Source organism: Polyodon spathula, chromosome 5 (genome assembly GCF_017654505.1).
Source record: "Polyodon spathula isolate WHYD16114869_AA chromosome 5, ASM1765450v1, whole genome shotgun sequence".
In the NCBI taxonomy this organism is placed as follows: domain Eukaryota; kingdom Metazoa; phylum Chordata; class Actinopteri; order Acipenseriformes; family Polyodontidae; genus Polyodon; species Polyodon spathula.
Window position 1 is genome coordinate 32,069,308 of NC_054538.1, and position 19,853 is coordinate 32,089,160.

General features: G+C 38.6%; 1 protein-coding gene across 1 annotated transcript in view; it reads left to right on the forward strand.

Annotated features, from left to right (window-relative positions):
• Window positions 1-19,853, forward strand: part of LOC121315848 (tubby-related protein 4-like) — an 80,159-nt gene that overhangs the window by 36,971 nt on the left and 23,335 nt on the right. The window contains exons 2-6 of the mRNA XM_041250343.1: window positions 762-890; window positions 12,179-12,340; window positions 14,500-14,680; window positions 16,071-16,205; window positions 17,978-18,144. Coding sequence (XP_041106277.1) covers window positions 762-890; window positions 12,179-12,340; window positions 14,500-14,680; window positions 16,071-16,205; window positions 17,978-18,144 — 774 coding nt within the window. The remainder of the gene's footprint in view (window positions 1-761; window positions 891-12,178; window positions 12,341-14,499; window positions 14,681-16,070; window positions 16,206-17,977; window positions 18,145-19,853) is intronic.

Here is a 19,853-nt window from a genome sequence, read left to right on the forward strand (position 1 = left end):
ATATTAGTCTGGAGATTGAGGGTTGTCATAGAAACAAATAAGTCTATGAATAGTCTTCACAGGTTCCTTCGTGCACATGTGCTTACAGCACTTAAGGCAAGCTTTTAAAAATGGAGAGAAACGTGATGATCTTGCTGTGTGTTATAAAAGAACAACTGTTCCTTTGATTAAATAATTATTTCAATACAAGTATGAAAACAAGTATGCAAAATATGCCCTAAAACCTTTCTAGCCTTCTCACTTTTTCTTAAGGGTTTTGGTAGCATTCTCCAGTTTTTTGTTTTTGTTTGTTTCTGACCCTAAGCTCTGATTAAAAAAAGGAGTATAGCTTTATGTCCCTTATTGGGATGTAGCATAGCTGCTTTAAAGAATTGATACTCTTTTCATCAGTGAAAATAGATCTTCATAACCTAAAATATACTTTATTGTGTATGGATGTCTCTGAAAGCTTGTAACTTGTATAACTTACAAACTATTTGTTGGGTGTTTTAAAGATGTGTATATGCCATTATGGTGGGGAAACAATGCACAACTACAGATTATTATATGCAGTAAAAGTGTTCCCTTAAGACAACCAAAACGGTTAATATTGTAGCCCCATGAGCATACCCATTTACGAGCCAGTATTTTTAAAGAGAGTTAGTTGGTCATGCAATAATAAAAAATAAAAAATTATAAATATATTACTTAGCTATGCAGTATCTAGTGAACTGTATTGTGCTGTTGAACCAACATACTGTAATATTTGTTGTGTGTTTCAGGTGGTGTTGGTCCGATGGAACGAGCCCTTTCAGAAGTTGGCAACCTGTGATGCTGATGGAGGGATATTTGTGTGGATTCAGTATGAGGGCAGATGGTCAGTGGAGCTGGTGAATGATCGAGGAGCACAGGTAAGCTCAAAGTGTAGTCTCCAAAATGTCTGCAATCGAGAGGTAAACACGCCCTGAAACCTTTCCAGCCTTTTGATTCTTTGGAGATGCAAATTATTCAGACTTTTATTCAGCTGCTCAGTGTTTGTTTTATAAGTATGATTCACACAGGACTAAAAATCAGGTGTCCTCAGAGTTGGTCAAAAGCAGAGGATGTCTAGTAACCTCCCAGACTTTGATTAGTTTTCCTCTTGGAAATGCAATGTTGTAGACAGATAAGGCGCTTTTGTGTGTGATTTGTGAACAATGAACCAGATGTAAATAATCTGTGCAAGATGGAGGAGGACCATAGCGTATCAACTGAGCTTCTTTTCATTTAGTTGTACCTTTTTCAAAGGCTAGAATAATCATTTCATCCCTTGAGTGATATGTATCCATACATACCTTCAAATGCATCGTTCAAAGCATCCATTTTATAATAGTCGATAATTATGTTTTGTATTTGTGCTCATCCCCGGTTCAGTTAACTGTTTGTTTAGTTCTTGAGTACTGTCGTCAAAACGCTTTATATGCACAAAAAAAAAATGCCAGGCAAGTGCCATTTCAATAGAGGATGGCTTGAAAATAAGACCTACAGTGACTGACAAAAGTGATAGATCTAAAGCACTAGGGCTGCAAAGAAGGGTACATTGGGCGGACGATGCTCAGTTTTTTAAATTAAAATTATAAGTGTTAGCATATATTTTGTATGTTTCAAACATATTCTACCATAGCACTTCTCTTACACTATCTTGTACACTAGGTATTCAGTACATATTTTACTGAAGCACTACAACCGCTATAGGTGTCCCCCCCAGTGCTTTGGCAAACTATACTCTGCTCCATACATGGCAGTGACGCCATATAAAGTTGCTACATATTACAATTTGATAGTGGATTTTAATACAACAGCTTTGTGATTTATAGTATGCACACATTGTCAAACAGTTTCTCTTAATCGAGAAAAAAAAAAAAAAATCATACAGTGCACGAATGCCACCTGACGAACATTTGAAGGTTTAAAACTACCTTCGAATTCCTGGCTAGCCAACGAGACTGCAGCCCTATAAAGCACGATGTCAGTATTGTATGAAAAGCTTTAACATCAGCAGCATGGGCAAGTCGGCGCTAAAAAGTCACATGCAAGGGCAAATTATTATTTTTTGTATTTATTTATTTTTTAAGTCAGCAAAGATGGTAGTGCAATAAACATTAAAGCTGACTTTGGCTCATCAGTTAAATCACTGTGTGTAGCCACATCTTCAAGCATCGTAGTAGGCCTTCTAGTACTTCAGGTTTGAGAGCCTCTGGAACAGTTTGTCTTTTGTAACCAAAACCGATTGCTTAAAGTCTGAAATAATATTGGCATTAAACGCAATTAAAAACCACTACTCATACAGATCATTGAAGGAGTTAATATGCTGTTTCAGCAGTTGTTTCCAGACAGTGAAATAGCTAAATCATTTTCTTTTGGGGAACGAAAATGTGCTTGCCTTTGTTATGATATTGCTCCCTATTTCAAGTCCATGTTATCGGAGCAACTGAGCAAAGCAGATGAGTTTGCGTTGTTATATGATGAGTCAGAACTGTATATCTGAATCCAAGCAAGTGGATATCCATGTGTGCCTGTTGGAAAACGGCAAAGTAGCTGTAAGATATTACGGGTCCCATTTTTTAGGCCACGCTACGCCAACACCATGCTTAAAAAGTTTAGTACTTGTGCTGAAAAAATCAATCTATGCAGCATTCTTCAGCTGTCTATGGTTGGACAAAATGTAAACTGTAATATTTTTGATTTGCTTCAAAATCGGACAGTGTTGTTAAACATTGGGAGCTGCGGACTGCATGTTGTTAATGAAACTTTTAGGGATGATTTTCATGCGTGTAATGGGGAAATCACCAAACTGCTATCCAGTATATATTGGCTGTTCAAAGATACCCCAGTTATACCACACAGGTAGTGAATGTTTTCCTTTTAAAATTTTCAGCATAGACTAGAAAATGTTCCAGTAGCAGAGAGAGCACTTGAAGTTTGGCCTAATGTCATTAAGTATGTTAAACAGGGGAGCAAAAGAAGTGTGCTGATCCAAAAATAAAATCCTTTGAAACAGTGATATACAGTGACAACCTGGTTACTGCTAAAATCTTTTTTTTTTCTGTCTGTCGCTGAACAAACCGCACCATTCCTTACTGCCTACCAGACTGATAAACCTATGCTTCCTTCCCTTAGTGATGATATGCAACGTGTCATTAGAGGACTGATTTGTTAGATGTGATGTTCTTAGGTAGATTGGGCTTTGTGGCAGACAGCGTTTTACATATTTGTCAATAGCCAAAAAAGTCAGTGAACTTAAAGTGCTTGAATTTAAAATGAAATGCAGAACTGTGCTGGCTAAGATTGTGGATAAATTACTAGAGAAATCGACGATCAAATATGCTCTTGTGAGCTGCATGTCTGCCCTAGATCCAAGGCTTATGCCCTCTGCTAGAGATAAGTGCTGTTAAATTTGAAGAAAATTTTGAAGATCTTAGTGGATGCCAAAAGAGTAAGTGTGACAATATACTTTGCCAGTTTAGAGACTTTATGGAAGTACAGTGACTGAGTCACCCGCAAGATTCAAAGAATATGAAATGAATGACAGCGTAGATGTCCTTCTGTATGAATGGCCAATAATCCATCTTTTACAGATTTGTGGAAAGTCATTCAAAACTTCTTTTGCATGGCCAGGCAAGTGTTGAGCGAGGGTTTTTGGTGAAAAAGGAGCGTGAAGTTGAAAACCTGCACAAGGAATCAGTAGTATTACAGCGTATTATCCTCGATCACATTCAGCTAGTTTGTGGAATACTAAATGATCAAATCACCAAACAGCTTTTGCACTTTGCATCTGGTGCTAGCCCAAAGTAAATGGCACAAGTCTAAGAAGTAAAGAAAAAAAAAAGGAGCAGCCATGTCAGAAACGGTGATGGATGCAGTAGAGGATCTCAAAAAAAGAAAAAGAAAAGGAGAATGGAAACGCACATTGCCAGTGGAATAAAATCAGCTGATGAATTTGCTGAGAAAGCAGAATCAACAGGACACTTGACGTGGATTAGTAAATCCAACAGCATGAGAACTGCTGAAGAAAAAGAGAGTGGTCGCACTTCCCTTCAAGATAAAGTTGATGAATTTCTGCAAACATTAAAAAATGCCAAGTAAACAGCCAGGATAGGTTGTCAGTTAGTATTTTTTTAATTGAATATACAGGTGCACTCCACCTTTAACGAATCCTGTTAGAACGGAGTTCCATTTATGTATTGAGGGGGCGTGTCCCTGCCAAACAACATGGGTTTTAATGGGGAATTATTCTGGGTAAAACTGACTTGTTTATAACTTATATACCGTGTAATACATACAGTTTTCCTGTTCCACAGGCAGGTGTTTTGTGTCTAATACGTACAGTTTAATACATACAATATTGTTTAATGCGTACAGTTTAATATATACAGTATTGTTTAATGCATACAGTTTTCCTGTACCACAGGTGGGTATTTTGCGCAAATAAGGTAGGGTTGCGCAATGATACCGATATTCCGGTATATTGCGATATTCATCAGGCAATACAATAACCGGTATTTGAACAGCAATACCGGTATTTTTGGTTAAACTGATTCAGGGGAACATCTACTGGAACATTTCTAGGGCTAGGACGATAGTGTTTTTTTTACTATCGATGCATCGTTTTCATAAAGACACGATGCATTGTTTATTTAGAATGCAAAAGAAATGTGTAAATAAGAAGTACATACACACCCACCCCTCGTTATATCACCCCTTGCTATACTGCGGATTTTGATCGGTCCTGTAGTTGGCTCCCCATTTTTACTGTCCAACTGCATATGCCTTAGCTGCAATATACATAGGCACTTGCAATTACTGTTCGTTTTATTTCATACTGTACATCACAAACAAAAGTATATTAAACAATTAAAAACAAAGCATTACCATCATACTGTTATCATATATGCATGCATTGCACAATAACCCAAAGCAAATTAAATATCTACTTGCCGAAGCGGTTTTTATTTTAGCCAACGAGGTGTTCACGTGTGGCAGCAATGCACTAGCAAAAGCTACAAGACAGTGATGTCAGCTCCCTAGCAACAAGCCACCTATGTTGTTGTTGGCAATGGATTCTTTCAGTGCAGCGGTTTGTGCATTTGAGAAAGGAGAGGAAGACTCCTGAAATTAATTGGAGACTGAAGTTGATGAGAAGCAGTTACCCTCCGCTGTACAAAATAAAATGGTGTGCAGCTTTTTATATGAAAAATGAGGACAATCAGGTTGCATGTAGGATTTATACTGGACCCTGACGCACCCAATAAAACAAGGGAGTGGTTGTACAGTAAATTTATTTCTTAGCCTATTTGTTTTTCTATGGATCTCTCACTATATCACAGCCCTCAATATAGCAGATGTATTTTGGACCCCAATACACGCGATTTATCGAGTGGGTGGTGTATTTTCATCAAATATAATCACAAAAAGTTTACGTTTCTCCAGTTGAACTTAAAACTACATTTTATTTTATTAATTATTTATGTGTAGTCACACTGTTGATGAGGTTCCCCTACAAAAAGTTAATAAAACTTTACAAATATTACTGTTTTACCTAAGATGTCTTGACAGCAACCAGATTAGAGAAAAAAAACAAAAAACTCCTGGGAACACAAGAATAACTATTTACAGTCCAACGTAACAAAGTCTGTGCTCTCTCCAGAGCTTATTTTCTGTTTTTATTCAGAAATATTATGGCATTCACACTCTCTGGTTTCAAAGAAGAATGGAGTTTGTTCACAACCATCCCTGCTTTGCTGAACACAGTAACTGGCCATTTTAATTCAAGAAGGCATTCAAACATATAATAAACTTTGTTCCACCTTGTTTGTACGTCCTGCATTAACTTGAGTGGTGCTTTTTCTGTGTTCAGCATTTCAGTTTGTTTCTTATTTAAAGCACTTGTTTCCATCACTTTTTTTAAAATGTGCAACAAGTCTCCTTGTGCTGTCACTAACGTGGACTTGTCATACATCCTCCAAGCTTTTCTGAATGCAAAGGTGCTGAATCCAGTTTTGCTTAATGTAATGGCAGATGTTAAAAACGCTTCTTGTGCCATGCTTGTCCATATATATAGGGGGCATTACACAAAAGAAAAAAACACAAATTTGGTTTTCCTTTATTACTCTCCTCATAACAGAACATACTCTCCTCACCTTATTACTCTCCTCATAACAAAACAAAACAAAACGTTGCTCTCCCTTAACATTTCCTTTGCTAGTTTGGCCGGCGTCTGGAAAGTGTGAAGCATTTTCAAGTGATGTACATTACCTGCACCTGTATGCCCCGATTCTGACTCACTTGCCAAATCTGAAGCATCACTTTGTTGATGTTGTGTTAGTAGCACAAACGTCGATTTTTGCCTTCAAATTAATCTGCAGAAATGTTTGTAAGAATATTCAGATAGTTTCACCGCACTAAAGAAAATAATATTACTCCATACTGCTGTTTTCATATCGCACTAACACTAAGCTAAATGGGTGGAGAGTTGTGACGCATGCCAAAATGAAATCTCATCATAATGAAAGCTGACCAATCAGCTGACTTGTTCCTGATGTAGGTTGCCAAAAAAAAAGCTTGTTAGGGGACACAAATACCCAGTAGATAGCGTGACAATACAATATTGTGTATCAGCAGTTTCAGCTTTTGTAATGAAGGACAGTTGACACTCGACGGGCCAGAAGGAAGGGCCGCCAATAGAGGAACCCTGCTGTTTAGCATCAAACATTGCGGTATGTTGTTTATGCAAGGCTAAAGTAAAATATGCTGGTGGTACCATCAACCTTACATACAGTGGTGTAGTCCTGCATCTTAAAGTACCGGAACACTAATTAAAATATTGATTTTTCTAAAAGAAATTATCCAAATTCACGTTTTATTTGAACACTGAACATACGACTTTTAGGCTACTCCCTCTTGATCAGTACCGACAGTTTGGCAGTTTCCCAGTCAAATTCGGCTTGTTTTGAAAGTATCTAGTGGGTAAATGTTGTGTTTGGTGGTTTGGTTATTGTTGGCTATTTTTATCATGTGTGGTTCATCCCCAGCGCAGAATTTATCGTTTAAAGAAGGCTAATATCTGGGAACTGTAGCTAAACAGCCAGCAATTAAACCCGGACTGCACTTCATCATTGCACACCCATAAACCTGTAAATCACCACTTTCACTAAGAGTATTCACTCTGGACTTGTGACCGTGTTGTGTTTGTGCGTGTCTTGTTTAGTGGTTTACCTGCGTGATACACATTGTTGTGCAGAGCCAGGTATTATTAGTTCTGGTTGCAAAACAAGTAACCCAGCCAAATAAAGAGCTGTTTAACTGTGAACTGTGTTGTTTCAAATCATTCCTGAGCACTGCATCACCTCCACACCTGCACACTGAAAACCACTTTGCCACACTGTGTTTATGGCCACAGTCATAGGATACACTTTTGAAAAACATGTTTAATATAAAATGAAAATAAAATATTATTTATAATAAAAAATTTAAAATTACATTAAAAATCAGTGTTTTTAGAGAATTTTAAATATCTTTCAAACCAGCACTGGCTTTCTATTTTTCAAATCGGTAGCACATACACGTACTTCAGAGGATCCAACAAAAATTAGTTACTGGGCATTTCATACTGTATGAGAGTTTAATTTGTCATATTACATTCTAATACTTAAAATTCCATATATATATATATATATATATATATATATATATATATATATATATATATATTATGTATATTTATTTATATTTATTTTGGTAGCAAAAAATCAACATCAACATCATTCGGCATTGAATTCCAATATGTATCACAATTCATAACACAATATTGTCTTCAGTATTGCAATGTAGATCTTCAGAACCAATACCCAACCCTGAAATAGGGTATTTCCGGGACAGTAAATGAGTGACAGTGGCATTTGTGACGTCAGACAGGAAAAACAGTTGCTGTTTACTTTTACTCTTCTATGTTTTTGTTGGCACAGCCGTTGTACATTTCAAATATATAACGTATGCATTAATTACATATCGCGAAAATATGTATTTGTATGGCTCACGGGCCTGTCTTGTACAAATAATAATTACCGTTCTTTGGCAGTTAAGCTTTCTTGTATTGTTTATATTTAAGGTACTTATGTTGGCAGATGCATACAGCATGTCGAATTGTGTTTCCTGCATACTTTGTTTATAAAGTACTGACTTCCATTGTCCCATGGAGTCCATTATAAGTGAAGTGCATCTGTACTAAGTCTATGCTTTTAATGATTTCCATTACACAAGAGTAGATGTTAAAACTTCATGCTGATTTGAACTTGGCTCTCGCCAAGATAAGCACCAACTAAGACGTAGCTTTACAGTAAACTAACGTGATCCATATATGTCTCCATCCATTTGCATTTCCTTCCATATAATGATGTAGATATCCTTCTGTCTGGTGTTAATGGCTGAAGTGTAATGCTGGCTCCAGGGATCAACCACAGTGCGGCCTCCCCAGCGCATCAGCATGACAACCGTCTGGATTGAGCTAAGTAGGGTACATCTCTGGAGTCTTCAAGTGGGCACCTTCCATCCTCAGTGTTTCGTCGACTAGCCCACAACACCTCAAGAGGGCTCGACGGTGATTCTGGCATCCCAGCATCACCCCCCTCCGTCCCCCACTCAACTCAGCCCAGCTTACTTACCTGTACATCACCGTTTCTTGCTTTCTATTGTGCTTGAGATCCCCAGCCAGAATCTTTCCGTCTCAACCACAGCCAGTTGCTGCTTCTCTCTGCTGCTTCAAATAAGTTCTTCACTGTGCGACGCAACTCTTGGCCACTGAATCCAACGTCTCTGAGAAACCGGGTTGTAGAGTGTGCCGCAAATCCTTGATAACCCACCTCCACTGGGTAAACCCGGACTCTCCATCCTCGCTGTTCCGCTTCAGCGGCTAGTTGAGCATACTGCAGTTTCTTCCTCTGATAAGCCTCATCTACAGCATCCTTCCATGGCACTGTTAACTCTACCAGGTGAACAAGGCCTGCTGATCCAGACCACAAGACAATATCTGGTCGAAGGTTAGTGGTGGCAGTCTCAGGTGGAAAAATAAGCAGTTGACCAACATCTGCCAGCATTTTCCAGTCTCTAGCAGCTTCCAGTTGTTCTGGGCGAGGTTTGGTTTTAACACCTTTTCTTGGTGGTTGCTCTCCTGGGCGGAGGAGTGTTGTCTTTTGTGTGTAATGTTTTGATGGAGCAGGTGGCAACTTATTGGTCAGGTTACGCTTGTCTTCCATTGCTAAGGCCAAACATCGCAGCACCTGGTCATGGCGCCAAGTAAATCGACCTTGGCTAAGAGCCACCTTGCATACTGTCAAAATGTGCCTTAATGTTGCAGGTGATGAACACAAAGGATATGAGGGATCCTCTCCTACCCAGAGGTTTAGGTTCTGTGGTGATGGGAGAACATCATATGTTGACCTGATGAGGAAACTGATCCTGCTCTGTTCCACTGACCATAGGTCTTGCCAGCCATTCTTGCGTTGTTCCACACTCTTCCATCTCATCCATTCTCCTTGCTTGGCCGGGAAATGGCCTTTATACACCTCATCCTCTCCTCCTGCTTTTGCACCTCGTTGACTACCAGCTTCCTCCTTTGAGCTGGGGCTGCCTTGTGCCATGTAGGAGGAGCTGAACTGAGACCAAGACCCCCTCTTCCATGCTGAACTTGCCCCATGATATCATCAATTCGAAGGGCAGCCTTTGCATCTTCCACAGCTTTCTTTGCCGCCCACTTTCTTCCAGTTTTCAACACAGGTGCTGCCTCCCTTACGCATTTGTCGCGTGTCTCTACTAATGTCATTTCCAGTCTGACCTTGGCGCACTTAAATTCCTCGGTTAGAGCGGAGACTGGTAGCTGCAGTATTCCTTTACCATAAAGTCCCACTCTGCTGAGGCAGCGTGGAACTCCCAACCATTTCCTGATGTATGAACTGATTAAAGTTTCCAGCTTCTCTACTGTTGTCAAAGAAACCTTGTACACAGTCAGTGGCCACAGCAACCTCCTCAGTAGACCACACTGAAAGCACCAGAGTTTTAGTTTGCCTGGTAGAGCGCAGCTGTCTGTGCTCTTCAACCCTTCCACTGTTTGTTGTCTAACTTCTCCCACACGAACTGTGTCCATCTCCCAAGACTCTTCACTGGCTTCTCAGAGACTGTTGGTATTGCCTCACCATTAATGAAGAATGTTTTATCTACTACTTTGCCTTTAATTATAGAGATGCTCCTTGATTTAGTGGGCTTGAATTGCATTCGTGCCCATTCAATGTTATTGGTTAATTTGCCCAATAACCGATTAGTGCAGGCTGCTGTTGTAGTCATGGTTGTCATGTCATCCATGTATGCTCGAATTGGTGGTAGTCGCATTCCAGAAGCCAAGCACTCTCCTCCTACTACCCATTTTGATGCCCTAATGATTACTTCCATTGCCATGGTAAAAGCCAGTGGAGAAATGGTGCATCCTGCCATTATTCCAACCTCTAGGCATTGCCATGTAGTGCTGAACAAAAAGTTGAAAAACTAAATTGCAAATCTCCAAAGTAGGCTTTCACTAAATTTGTTATTGTCATCGGTACACTGAAAAAATCAAATGCTGCCCAAAGAAGTTCATGTGGCACTGAACCATATGCATTAGCCAAATCCAGGAATGTCACATGGAGCTCCTTCCTCTCCTTTTTAGCTGATTGAATTTGTCGCCAGATCACACTGATGTGTTCTAAGCATCCTGGGAAACCTGGAATGCCCGCTTTTTGTATTGAAGTGTCAATGAAGCAGTTCTTTAATAGGTAAGTTGACAATCTCTGAGCAATAATGCTGAAGAAAATCTTGCCTTCTACGTTTAATAGGGAAATAGGACAAAACTGACTGATGCTTGTAGAATCTTTTTCTTTCTTTATGGTATTGAAAAAATAAAATATGAGCCGTACTCATAAATGTTTACCTTTAAATGCCTGTAAGATATTTTTGTAAATTATAGAGGGTACTAACCAAAATAAAATATAATTTTATAATCAGAGGCCTTTAGCATAAGACCTGTCCCTGTTTATTTTCTTAACCCCATCTACAATTAAAAACGGACATGCAAGAATAAATTAATAATTTAATTCGGCCCTAAATGGTTGTTTTGCCAGTTTTGTAAGGACTGTGTGTCAGTGTGTTAATGTTGTTTCTTGATTGATATGAGCAAATGATTATTTTTGTCACTGCCCTTATAGTTTTAGTTATTGTGATATAGCTGGGGTAAGTGCAGTTGCAGTTTTGATTGTAAAATGCTTGTGCATTGTAGCATGACATTATTTTTTGGTCCTGGAAATTATGTGTGTTGTTATGGAACTTGCTTCAAAGTCCTTATGTAAGGTTCTGTATAAATTGTAATAATTGTATGTGCCCCTTTAAATTGTAAAGAAGTGAGAAACTCTGTCTCTGAACATGTCTCGTGTGATTTTCCTGTGTTTAATGTGTCCAGATAAGAAACTCTTTATGCATGAGTTGTTTCTACTTAAAATATTAATATTTATTAATATTTAGTCATAGGTGCGAACTATAATCAACCTAGTAAAACTGGTTCTAATCCACAAACTTCTGCTAGAAGTGGCGCGCTGTGTCTGGTGGAGCATCTCAAAGCGCCTGCTGGCGCACCTCTAGTGAAGGGGGAGCCAACTGTTCATTGGTGAAAGTAGGTGATTTCCACTACCTGTGGGATGTAACCTGCCCTGTATATTAATGTCTGTAACTTGTATTTCGTTGCTCAAGACTCCATCTATCGAGACCTGTAGGTTTTTACCTGCAGCTTTGCAGTTCGAATACTACCTGTCGAGAACTGTAGGTTTACTTGCAGCTTCTGCATGTGATTACATTCTGTACTGTCTTTTTGGATTTGCTGTGCTCCTGAATTGAACTCTTTTTATTGAAGATTACCTGAAGAAGACTGACTTATTTTTAAGAAGAAAACAAACCTATTTTTATTACACTTGATTTCACTTGAAATAATATCGTATGAACCCTGTCTAACTGCTTTAACTTTACCCATACTGCTTGTTTAGTAGATACTATGTTAACAGAAAAAGCTTTCTTCAACAGTGATACACATTTGTTATATTGTGGCACAGATTGGTTTTGTTAAGTTTTACCTTGGTTTGTTCTGAAGGTGAGCGACTTTACGTGGAGCCATGATGGGACCCAGGCTCTTATCTCGTACCGGGATGGCTTTGTACTGGTTGGCTCGGTTAGTGGACAAAGACACTGGTCTTCAGAGATCAACCTGGATAGCCAGATAACTTGTGGAATATGGACACCGGATGACCAACAGGTACTACTTTTTTCTTCTGTTTCTTTCATTAGGGACACCTTTTGATCACCAGGGAGTTTTATAATAATAAATGTACTTAAACTGTTAGGACCATTTAATTCCAGGGCCACAACTACTGTGATCCAGACACAGATATCAGAAAACATTCTCCATCATGTCCGGTGGTATGGAAACAGGATATAACTGCTGATCAGAGTTGTGTTGTCCACTTCAGTAAAAATGAATTGTGATTATGGTCTTTCAAGAAAGACAGTGATTTTGGGTTGTAATGTAAATCTAAACGTTTTTTCTGAAACATGCAGTTCCCATGGATATGCATAAGTGAAGTATCCGTATAAAAAATTGAATATCTGATCAAGGCAAAATAAAATTATTGAAACAGTAAGACGATATGAACTACAAAATATTTAAACTAATATTGATCAGTTTTTTGGTAGTTTTTTAATCTGATGTGCACCGAGGAAGCGGTTGATAGCTATAGTAATAGATACGGGATTTTAGTCAGGTGTTTAATGGTCGTGAAAGATTTTTGGTTTAATCAGTTTACAGCTCATTTAACCCTGTAATGAGGTATTCAGATTTATTTTTTTTTTTTTTTTTTTTAACGTGACAACATTATGGCTGAACTATAACAGAGCGGTTAGTTTGAATACAAATGCTGAAACTCAGGGCTGAAGTAAATGTAACCTGGGAAAGCGATATTTAACTAATTGTGTCATATTTTGATTACATTCTACTGTATAAATTAAAAAAACTAAAACAACAAAAAAAAACTGTATTATGGGTAATGTCTCATTGATTCTGTTGGGTTCTGATTATGTTTTGCTATTAGGGATTTGTGTTTGTTAATGTTAGGGCAACAGCTGGACTGTGTGTGTTTATATATATATATATAATATCTATATATAATATATATATATATATATATATATATATATATATATAATATATATTTATATATTTTATACAAGTCTGATGGATTAGAACATAAGAAAGCATATGTACGAGAGCCCATTCTGCCCATCGATGCTCCTGCATTAATTTCCGTGACACCACAAACACAGCACTAACTCATATTGATAACTTGTTGCCTGACATGGAGCAGGCAGCTTAGATTTTCTTTTCCATTTTCTTTTTGTTTTTTTTTCTTTCTATGATATTTGCAATCCTTCCTTAGTTTTAGACAAAATGTCAGTGACGCTGTTCTAAAATCCCAAATAATCATATTCTGTGAATGATTCATGTGTCTGCTCTACAAGTACAGTATAGAAATTAGATAGAAAGTTAGTGTTCCGATAATACTGTTAAGTTGACACATCTAATCATTACCTGACTAGAGGCAGAAGCTGCATTTTCAAAAAACAAAGAAGGTTCAGTGAGGAGTCAAGATTGGATGCTCCTGGTAGCCATGGAAACCCACTGTGAATGAAGAAGTGCAAGAGAAATTGGAAGTTCTGGAAATGTTTTCAAAACAGTTTAAAGCACTGTCCCAAGGACATACAGTACAATTTAACAAAACTCAATATTCAAACAATGGCACTCAAATATAATAATGGTAAAGGGAAAGTAAAATAAAAAAAAAATGTTAGAATGTCATTTGAAGCTACTTGCTCTTTAAATAGCAGCCATCACTAGGTGGTTATTAATGTTACTGGCAAATTCAACATCCAAACAGACAAAGGATTAATTTCCATTTGTTGTATTAATGATGACTACTGTGTCAGTTTCTAAAGACTAGGAATGGAGATACTTGAAGAACCATTATTCTACTATATATCTAATCTTACTATTGTCTAGTTCTTTAGTATATGCATATTCAAATGAGATGTGCACAACCAGATTCCACTAATGTGTTACTAAAATAGACTTAAGAGGGCTGAAAACACGAACATGCATTCAATCTGTGTTTTTCAAAAGGTGGTTGATGAGTCACTAGTGTGAGCCATCAGGGCCAACAGTTTTGTGAGGGAGATGTGGGTAGCCTTTTACGAGCAGAGATTTTCAGCTAGGCTGCACTAAAAACAGGGCTTTCTAAATAGAACTGATGGTGTTTAGTGACTGGAAGGAAAAACATGTTTTATTTACTGCACAAAGTCTCCAGGTGACCCCAGTGATCAGGCTTCCAAGTGCAAGTTTGGTCTTGTTGTCTTCCCCTACAGGTGCTGTTTGGCACCGCGGATGGCCAGGTGATTGTGATGGACTGCCACGGACGGATGCTGGCTCACGTGCTCCTCCACGAGTCGGACGGCATTGTGAGCATGTCCTGGAACTACCCCAGCTTCCTGGTGGAGGACAGTAGCGAGAGTGACACTGACTCGGATGACTATTCCCCGCCACAAGGTATCATGATGTGTTTTTTTTTTTTAAATAGCTACCTTAGGTCTAAGTGAGTACAGTTGATGGGAGTTAAAAAGCAAAGATGTATGTTTTAGAAAGGTATTGCTGTCAGGGCAGCACCCAGCTTTACATAGTTCAAAGAGAATGGCAAATGTTTGCTTTTGTTAGGGCATAGCTTGTGACAAATTGATTAGCTCCATTTTAGGCAACATGGAAAGATTGGAAGGAGCTACTGTAATGCTATAGCGCTGGAAGACACCTGACAATGTCACATTAAGCTATAATTACAGGGTTCTGGTAGAAAGATACTGCAACAAACACGTTATTCTTGGCTGAACTTGTCACTTCTGCTCTTGTAGGTGACTGGGCTGTAGCTGAGCAGTATTCATATAATCCTTGTTTAAAGAAAGAAGTCACGAACAAGGCCAAAAAGACCTGTCATCTACAAAACATACAATGCAAAGAAAATCCTGATCCTTATTAGAAAATATGCACAAAACAGCCAATTAAGATTTGTTTTACTGTTTTTATGTACTGTTGTCAGTTGTCCAAAATTAGTGCTAATCGGGGTCTGTGAATTTAGCTCCCGATCTCCATGCTACGCATCTACAGAAACAAAAATAACAAAATACAGGCTCTGGCTGGATGATTCGTTTCAGTGTAAGGGGAAATACTCACGTAGCAGCTTCCCCTTTGTACTACCCAACTCCTCCCTGCAATCAGCCTGGTGCCAGTCTTTCTAGTCGCTCCCTGCCCTGTAGCCGATCGCAAGGGATTGTTTCGTGTTCGTGCCGCTACGGTTTAGAATAAAATAAATGGTTTAATACCGTAATGTACCTAAACCGTGGTAAACCGAAAAACTGGTGTAACAACCCATCCCTAGTGCAGTGCAGTGTTTGGCTGTTCCATGAATCCTCCCTCAGATGTGGGAAATCAGTCTTTTTAATTCACACGTCATTTCATCTCAAAAATTTTACTATAAATGGCAGTGTTCAATGTAATGTTTATGGCAAATAATTAAAAAAAAAAAAAAAAAAAAGTACAAAATATATGTTTCAATCAAACGGTCTTCAGGGACTATTTTTTCTCAGTGGAAGGATATTAGGGTTATTTCTTACTTGTTTGATGCAAACAGCTTTTTGTTTAGCATGTATATGAACAGCTAATATTGAATAGATTGGAACACATGTAAAGTGACATTTTTCCATCAATTTAGAGAAAAAACATTTAGTTAGATAAAAGGGTGGAGACGTTTTTGACCCTTAATAACTTCAAGTAGTTAAAAAAAAAAAAAAAAAAAAGGAACCTGACCCAGTTATCAACTACTCTTCTGGTTGAATGTTTGTTTTTTGTCATTATTAATAGAATGGCTATTTCATTCTTCATTTCCTAGATGGTCCGACTGTCTATCCAATTCCAGTACAGAACATGAAACCCCTGCTAACAGTCAGCTTTACTTCTGGTGACATCAGTCTAATGAACAACTATGACGACCTGTCTCCTGCTGTTATCCGCTCAGGACTGAAGGGTATGTATATAGTATAGTCACCAAATATAAATACATAAATACATTTAAAAAAAAAAACTTTTCAGTAAAATTAGGCTTGATCAGCTTTAACCATTCTTGCCCATCTGTGTCATGAGTCCACCTACCGACTGTATTGAAAAAGATTTGGTACAGCACTGTGCAAAAGTTTTAGGCAGGTGTGAAAAAATGCTGTAAAGTAAGAATGCTTTCAAAAATAGACATGTTAATAGATTATATTTATTAATTAGCTAAATGCAAAGTGAGTGAACAGAAGAAAAATCTAAATCAAATCCATATTTGGTGTGACCACCCTTTGCCTTCAAAACAGCATCAATTCTTCTAGGTACACTTGCATAAAGTCAGGGATTTTGTAGGCATATAGTCAGGTGTATGATTAAACAATTATACCAAACAGGTGCTAATGATCATCAATTCAATATGTAGGTTGAAACACAATCATTAACTGAAACAGAAACAGCTGTGTAGGAGGAATAAAACTGGGTGAGGAACAGCCAAACTCAGCTAACAAGGTGAGGTTGCTGAAGACAGTTTACTGTCAAAAGTCATACACCATGGCAAGACTGAGCACAGCAACAAGACACAAGGTAGTTATACTGCATCAGCAAGGTCTCTCCCAGGCAGAAATTTCAAGGCAGACAGGGGTTTCCAGATGTGCTGTCCAAGCTCTTTTGAAGAAGCACAAAGAAACGGGCAACGGTGAGGACTGTAGACGCAGTGGTCGGCCAAGGAAACTTACTGCAGCAGATGAAAGACACATCATGCTTACTTCCCTTCGCAATCGGAAGATGTCCAGCAATGCCGTCAGCGGAGAATTGGCAGAAAACAGTGGGACCCTGGTACACCCATCTACTGTCCGGATAAGTCTGGTGAGAAGTGGCCTTCATGGAAGACTTGCGGCCAAAAAGCCATACCTCCGACGTGGAAACAAGGCCAAGCGACTCAACCTTGCACGAAAACACAGGAACTGGGGTGCTGAAAAATGGCAGCAGGTGCTCTGGACTGATGAGTCAAAATTTGAAATATTTGGCAGTTTGTTAGCCGAAGGGCTGGAGAGCGGTACACGAATGAGTGTCTGCAGGCAACAGTGAAGCATGGTGGAGGTTCCTTGCAAGTTTGGGGCTGCATTTCTGCAAATGGAGTTGGGGATTTGGTCAGAATTAATGGTCTCCTCAATGCTGAGAAGTACAGGCAGATACTTATCCATCATGCAATACCATCAGGGAGGCATCTGATTGGCCCCAAATTTATTCTGCAGCATGACAACAACCCCAAACATGCAGTGAAAGTCATTAAGAACTATCTTCAGCGTAAAGAAGAACAAGGAGTCCTGGAAGTGATGGTATGGCCCCCACAGAGCCCTGATCTCAACATCATTGAGTCTGTCTGGGATTACATGAAGAGAGAGAAGCAACTGAGGCTGCCTAAATCCACAGAAGAACTGTGGTTAGTTCTCCATGATGTTTGGGCCAACCTACCTGCCGAGTTCCTTCAAAAACTGTGTGCAAGTGTATCTAGAAGAATTGATGCTGTTTTGAAGGCAAAGGATGGTCACACCAAATATTTATTTGATATATTTTTTTCTTCTATTCACTCACTTTGCATTTTGTTAATTGATAAATATAATCTATTAACAAGTCTATTTTTGAAAGCATTCTTACTTTACAGCATTTTTTCATACCTGCCTAAAACTTTTGCACAGTACTGTAAGTGTTTCTGTTATTTAAGTTCTTTCTCTCTGTGTTTATTGTCAGATGTCGTTATTCAGTGGTGCTCACAGGGAGATCTTCTGGCAGTGGCAGGGATTGAGAGGCAGGGCCTTCCAGCAGACTCCGGTTGTGGCCCCCTCTTAAGGAACGCGCTTGTTAAATTTTACAATGTCCGTGGAGAGCATATCTACACATTGGAGACCCCAGCCCAGGTGAGAGGCGATGCCCTTAGGGCACAATTGACTAAATATAATTTTTTACCTCCTATGATAAACTCCACACGCAAAGTCAGCTCCTGGTTTCTATGTTGCTTGTGTCAGGAGAACAAACCAATCTCTTACCCAGAGATCACTGTGTTATAATCATTTTCTAAACAACTTCCTTGTGAAATACTCGTTGAACATACCAGATGCACCCTCTTGAAACAGCACCATCTTGTGGGTACAAGCTCTTTTCTTTCAATTGTGTTCATAGGCTTAGCAGAATTACATTTAAATTTTTTGTATGATTGATGGATAAAGTCAATGTTAATGTCAATTTTTTCTTCAATTTTATCAATTTAAAATGTTGACAGTTGCACAAAATTATGGAGGTGGGGGTGGGGGTCGTACAATTATTTAACCCTTAAGGACCAAGTGTTTTTCAGTGGGATGCTCCCCCAGGACCAGGTTTTTTTTTTGCCTGTATTTAACTTTCTTCCTACAAAAATTCACTTTTTATTTTTTATTTTTTGTTTTTACAGTAGTATCTTGAATTGGTGTCCTTTTTTCAGAAACCATAAATACACTTTGTATGGATAATCAAACAGGTATTAATAACAATTATTGTACCTTTAATAATGTGTAGAATAAAGTTAACATACACAAGTACCTACTGATGATATATAGCTAGTAACCTTTTCTATCACATTAAGCATACAAAATGACAATGCTTTACAAATCATTAAATTAATCCAATTCAGTAAAATTTAACACCTACAGTTAAGGTAATGAAAAGCTGTCATGAAACGTACCATATACCAAACTTTGAATCATTTCTGAATCACAGGATTTTGCCCATAAATTTCAGTTCACACAGCTGGGAGATTTGAGCAATAGAAAAGAAATGTGGTCCTTTAGTTACAGGTACTGGAATGCATAATTATTTGTAGAGCCAGCAGACCATTCTAGATTTTGAAAGCTCTCCAGATTTGAGCTAATGTCCTTCTTGTATCACAAAACATTGAGCTACCAAGGCTCTGGGGTTTCATCACTTACTAAAGGTAATTTCTCACCACTCAAAAGATCTTTAATTGCAGCTTGGTGGATAGCAAAGGCTTTCTGGGCAAGTGTACACTGCCAATGCATACTTGCGAAGCATAGCTAATACAAAAGCTTGAACCACGGACAGCATTCTTGGAATCGCCTCAAAGGAGAACTTTCTTACCAGATCGTGTGGAAAACCTGGAACTACTTCCTCCTATTATTATTATTATTATTATTATTATTATTATTATTATTAATTATTCATTCATTTAGCAGACACTTTTATCTAAAGCGACTTACAGAGACTAGGGGTTGAAATATGCATCACAACAGCTGCTGCAGTCACTAACAGTAAAGCCTCGGTTTTACGTCTCATCTGAAGGACGGAGAACAAGGAGGTTAAATGACTTGCTCAGGGTCACACACAGTGAGTCAGTGGCTGAACTGGGATTGAACTGGGAACCTCCCAGTAGCAAGCCCCTTTCTGTAACCACTGTCCCACCAAGCCTCGTTTGGGCTAATTCTTCCCAAACATGCTTCCATTGAAGCATGGGTTAGCTTTGCGTGAGTTTCTTTCAAATTCAGGGTCAGGGTATTCACTGCAATATTCCTCCAGTGATTTTCTTTTGCGACCCATTATTGAAATAGAACAACAAACGTGGCCTCTGTTACTGTAC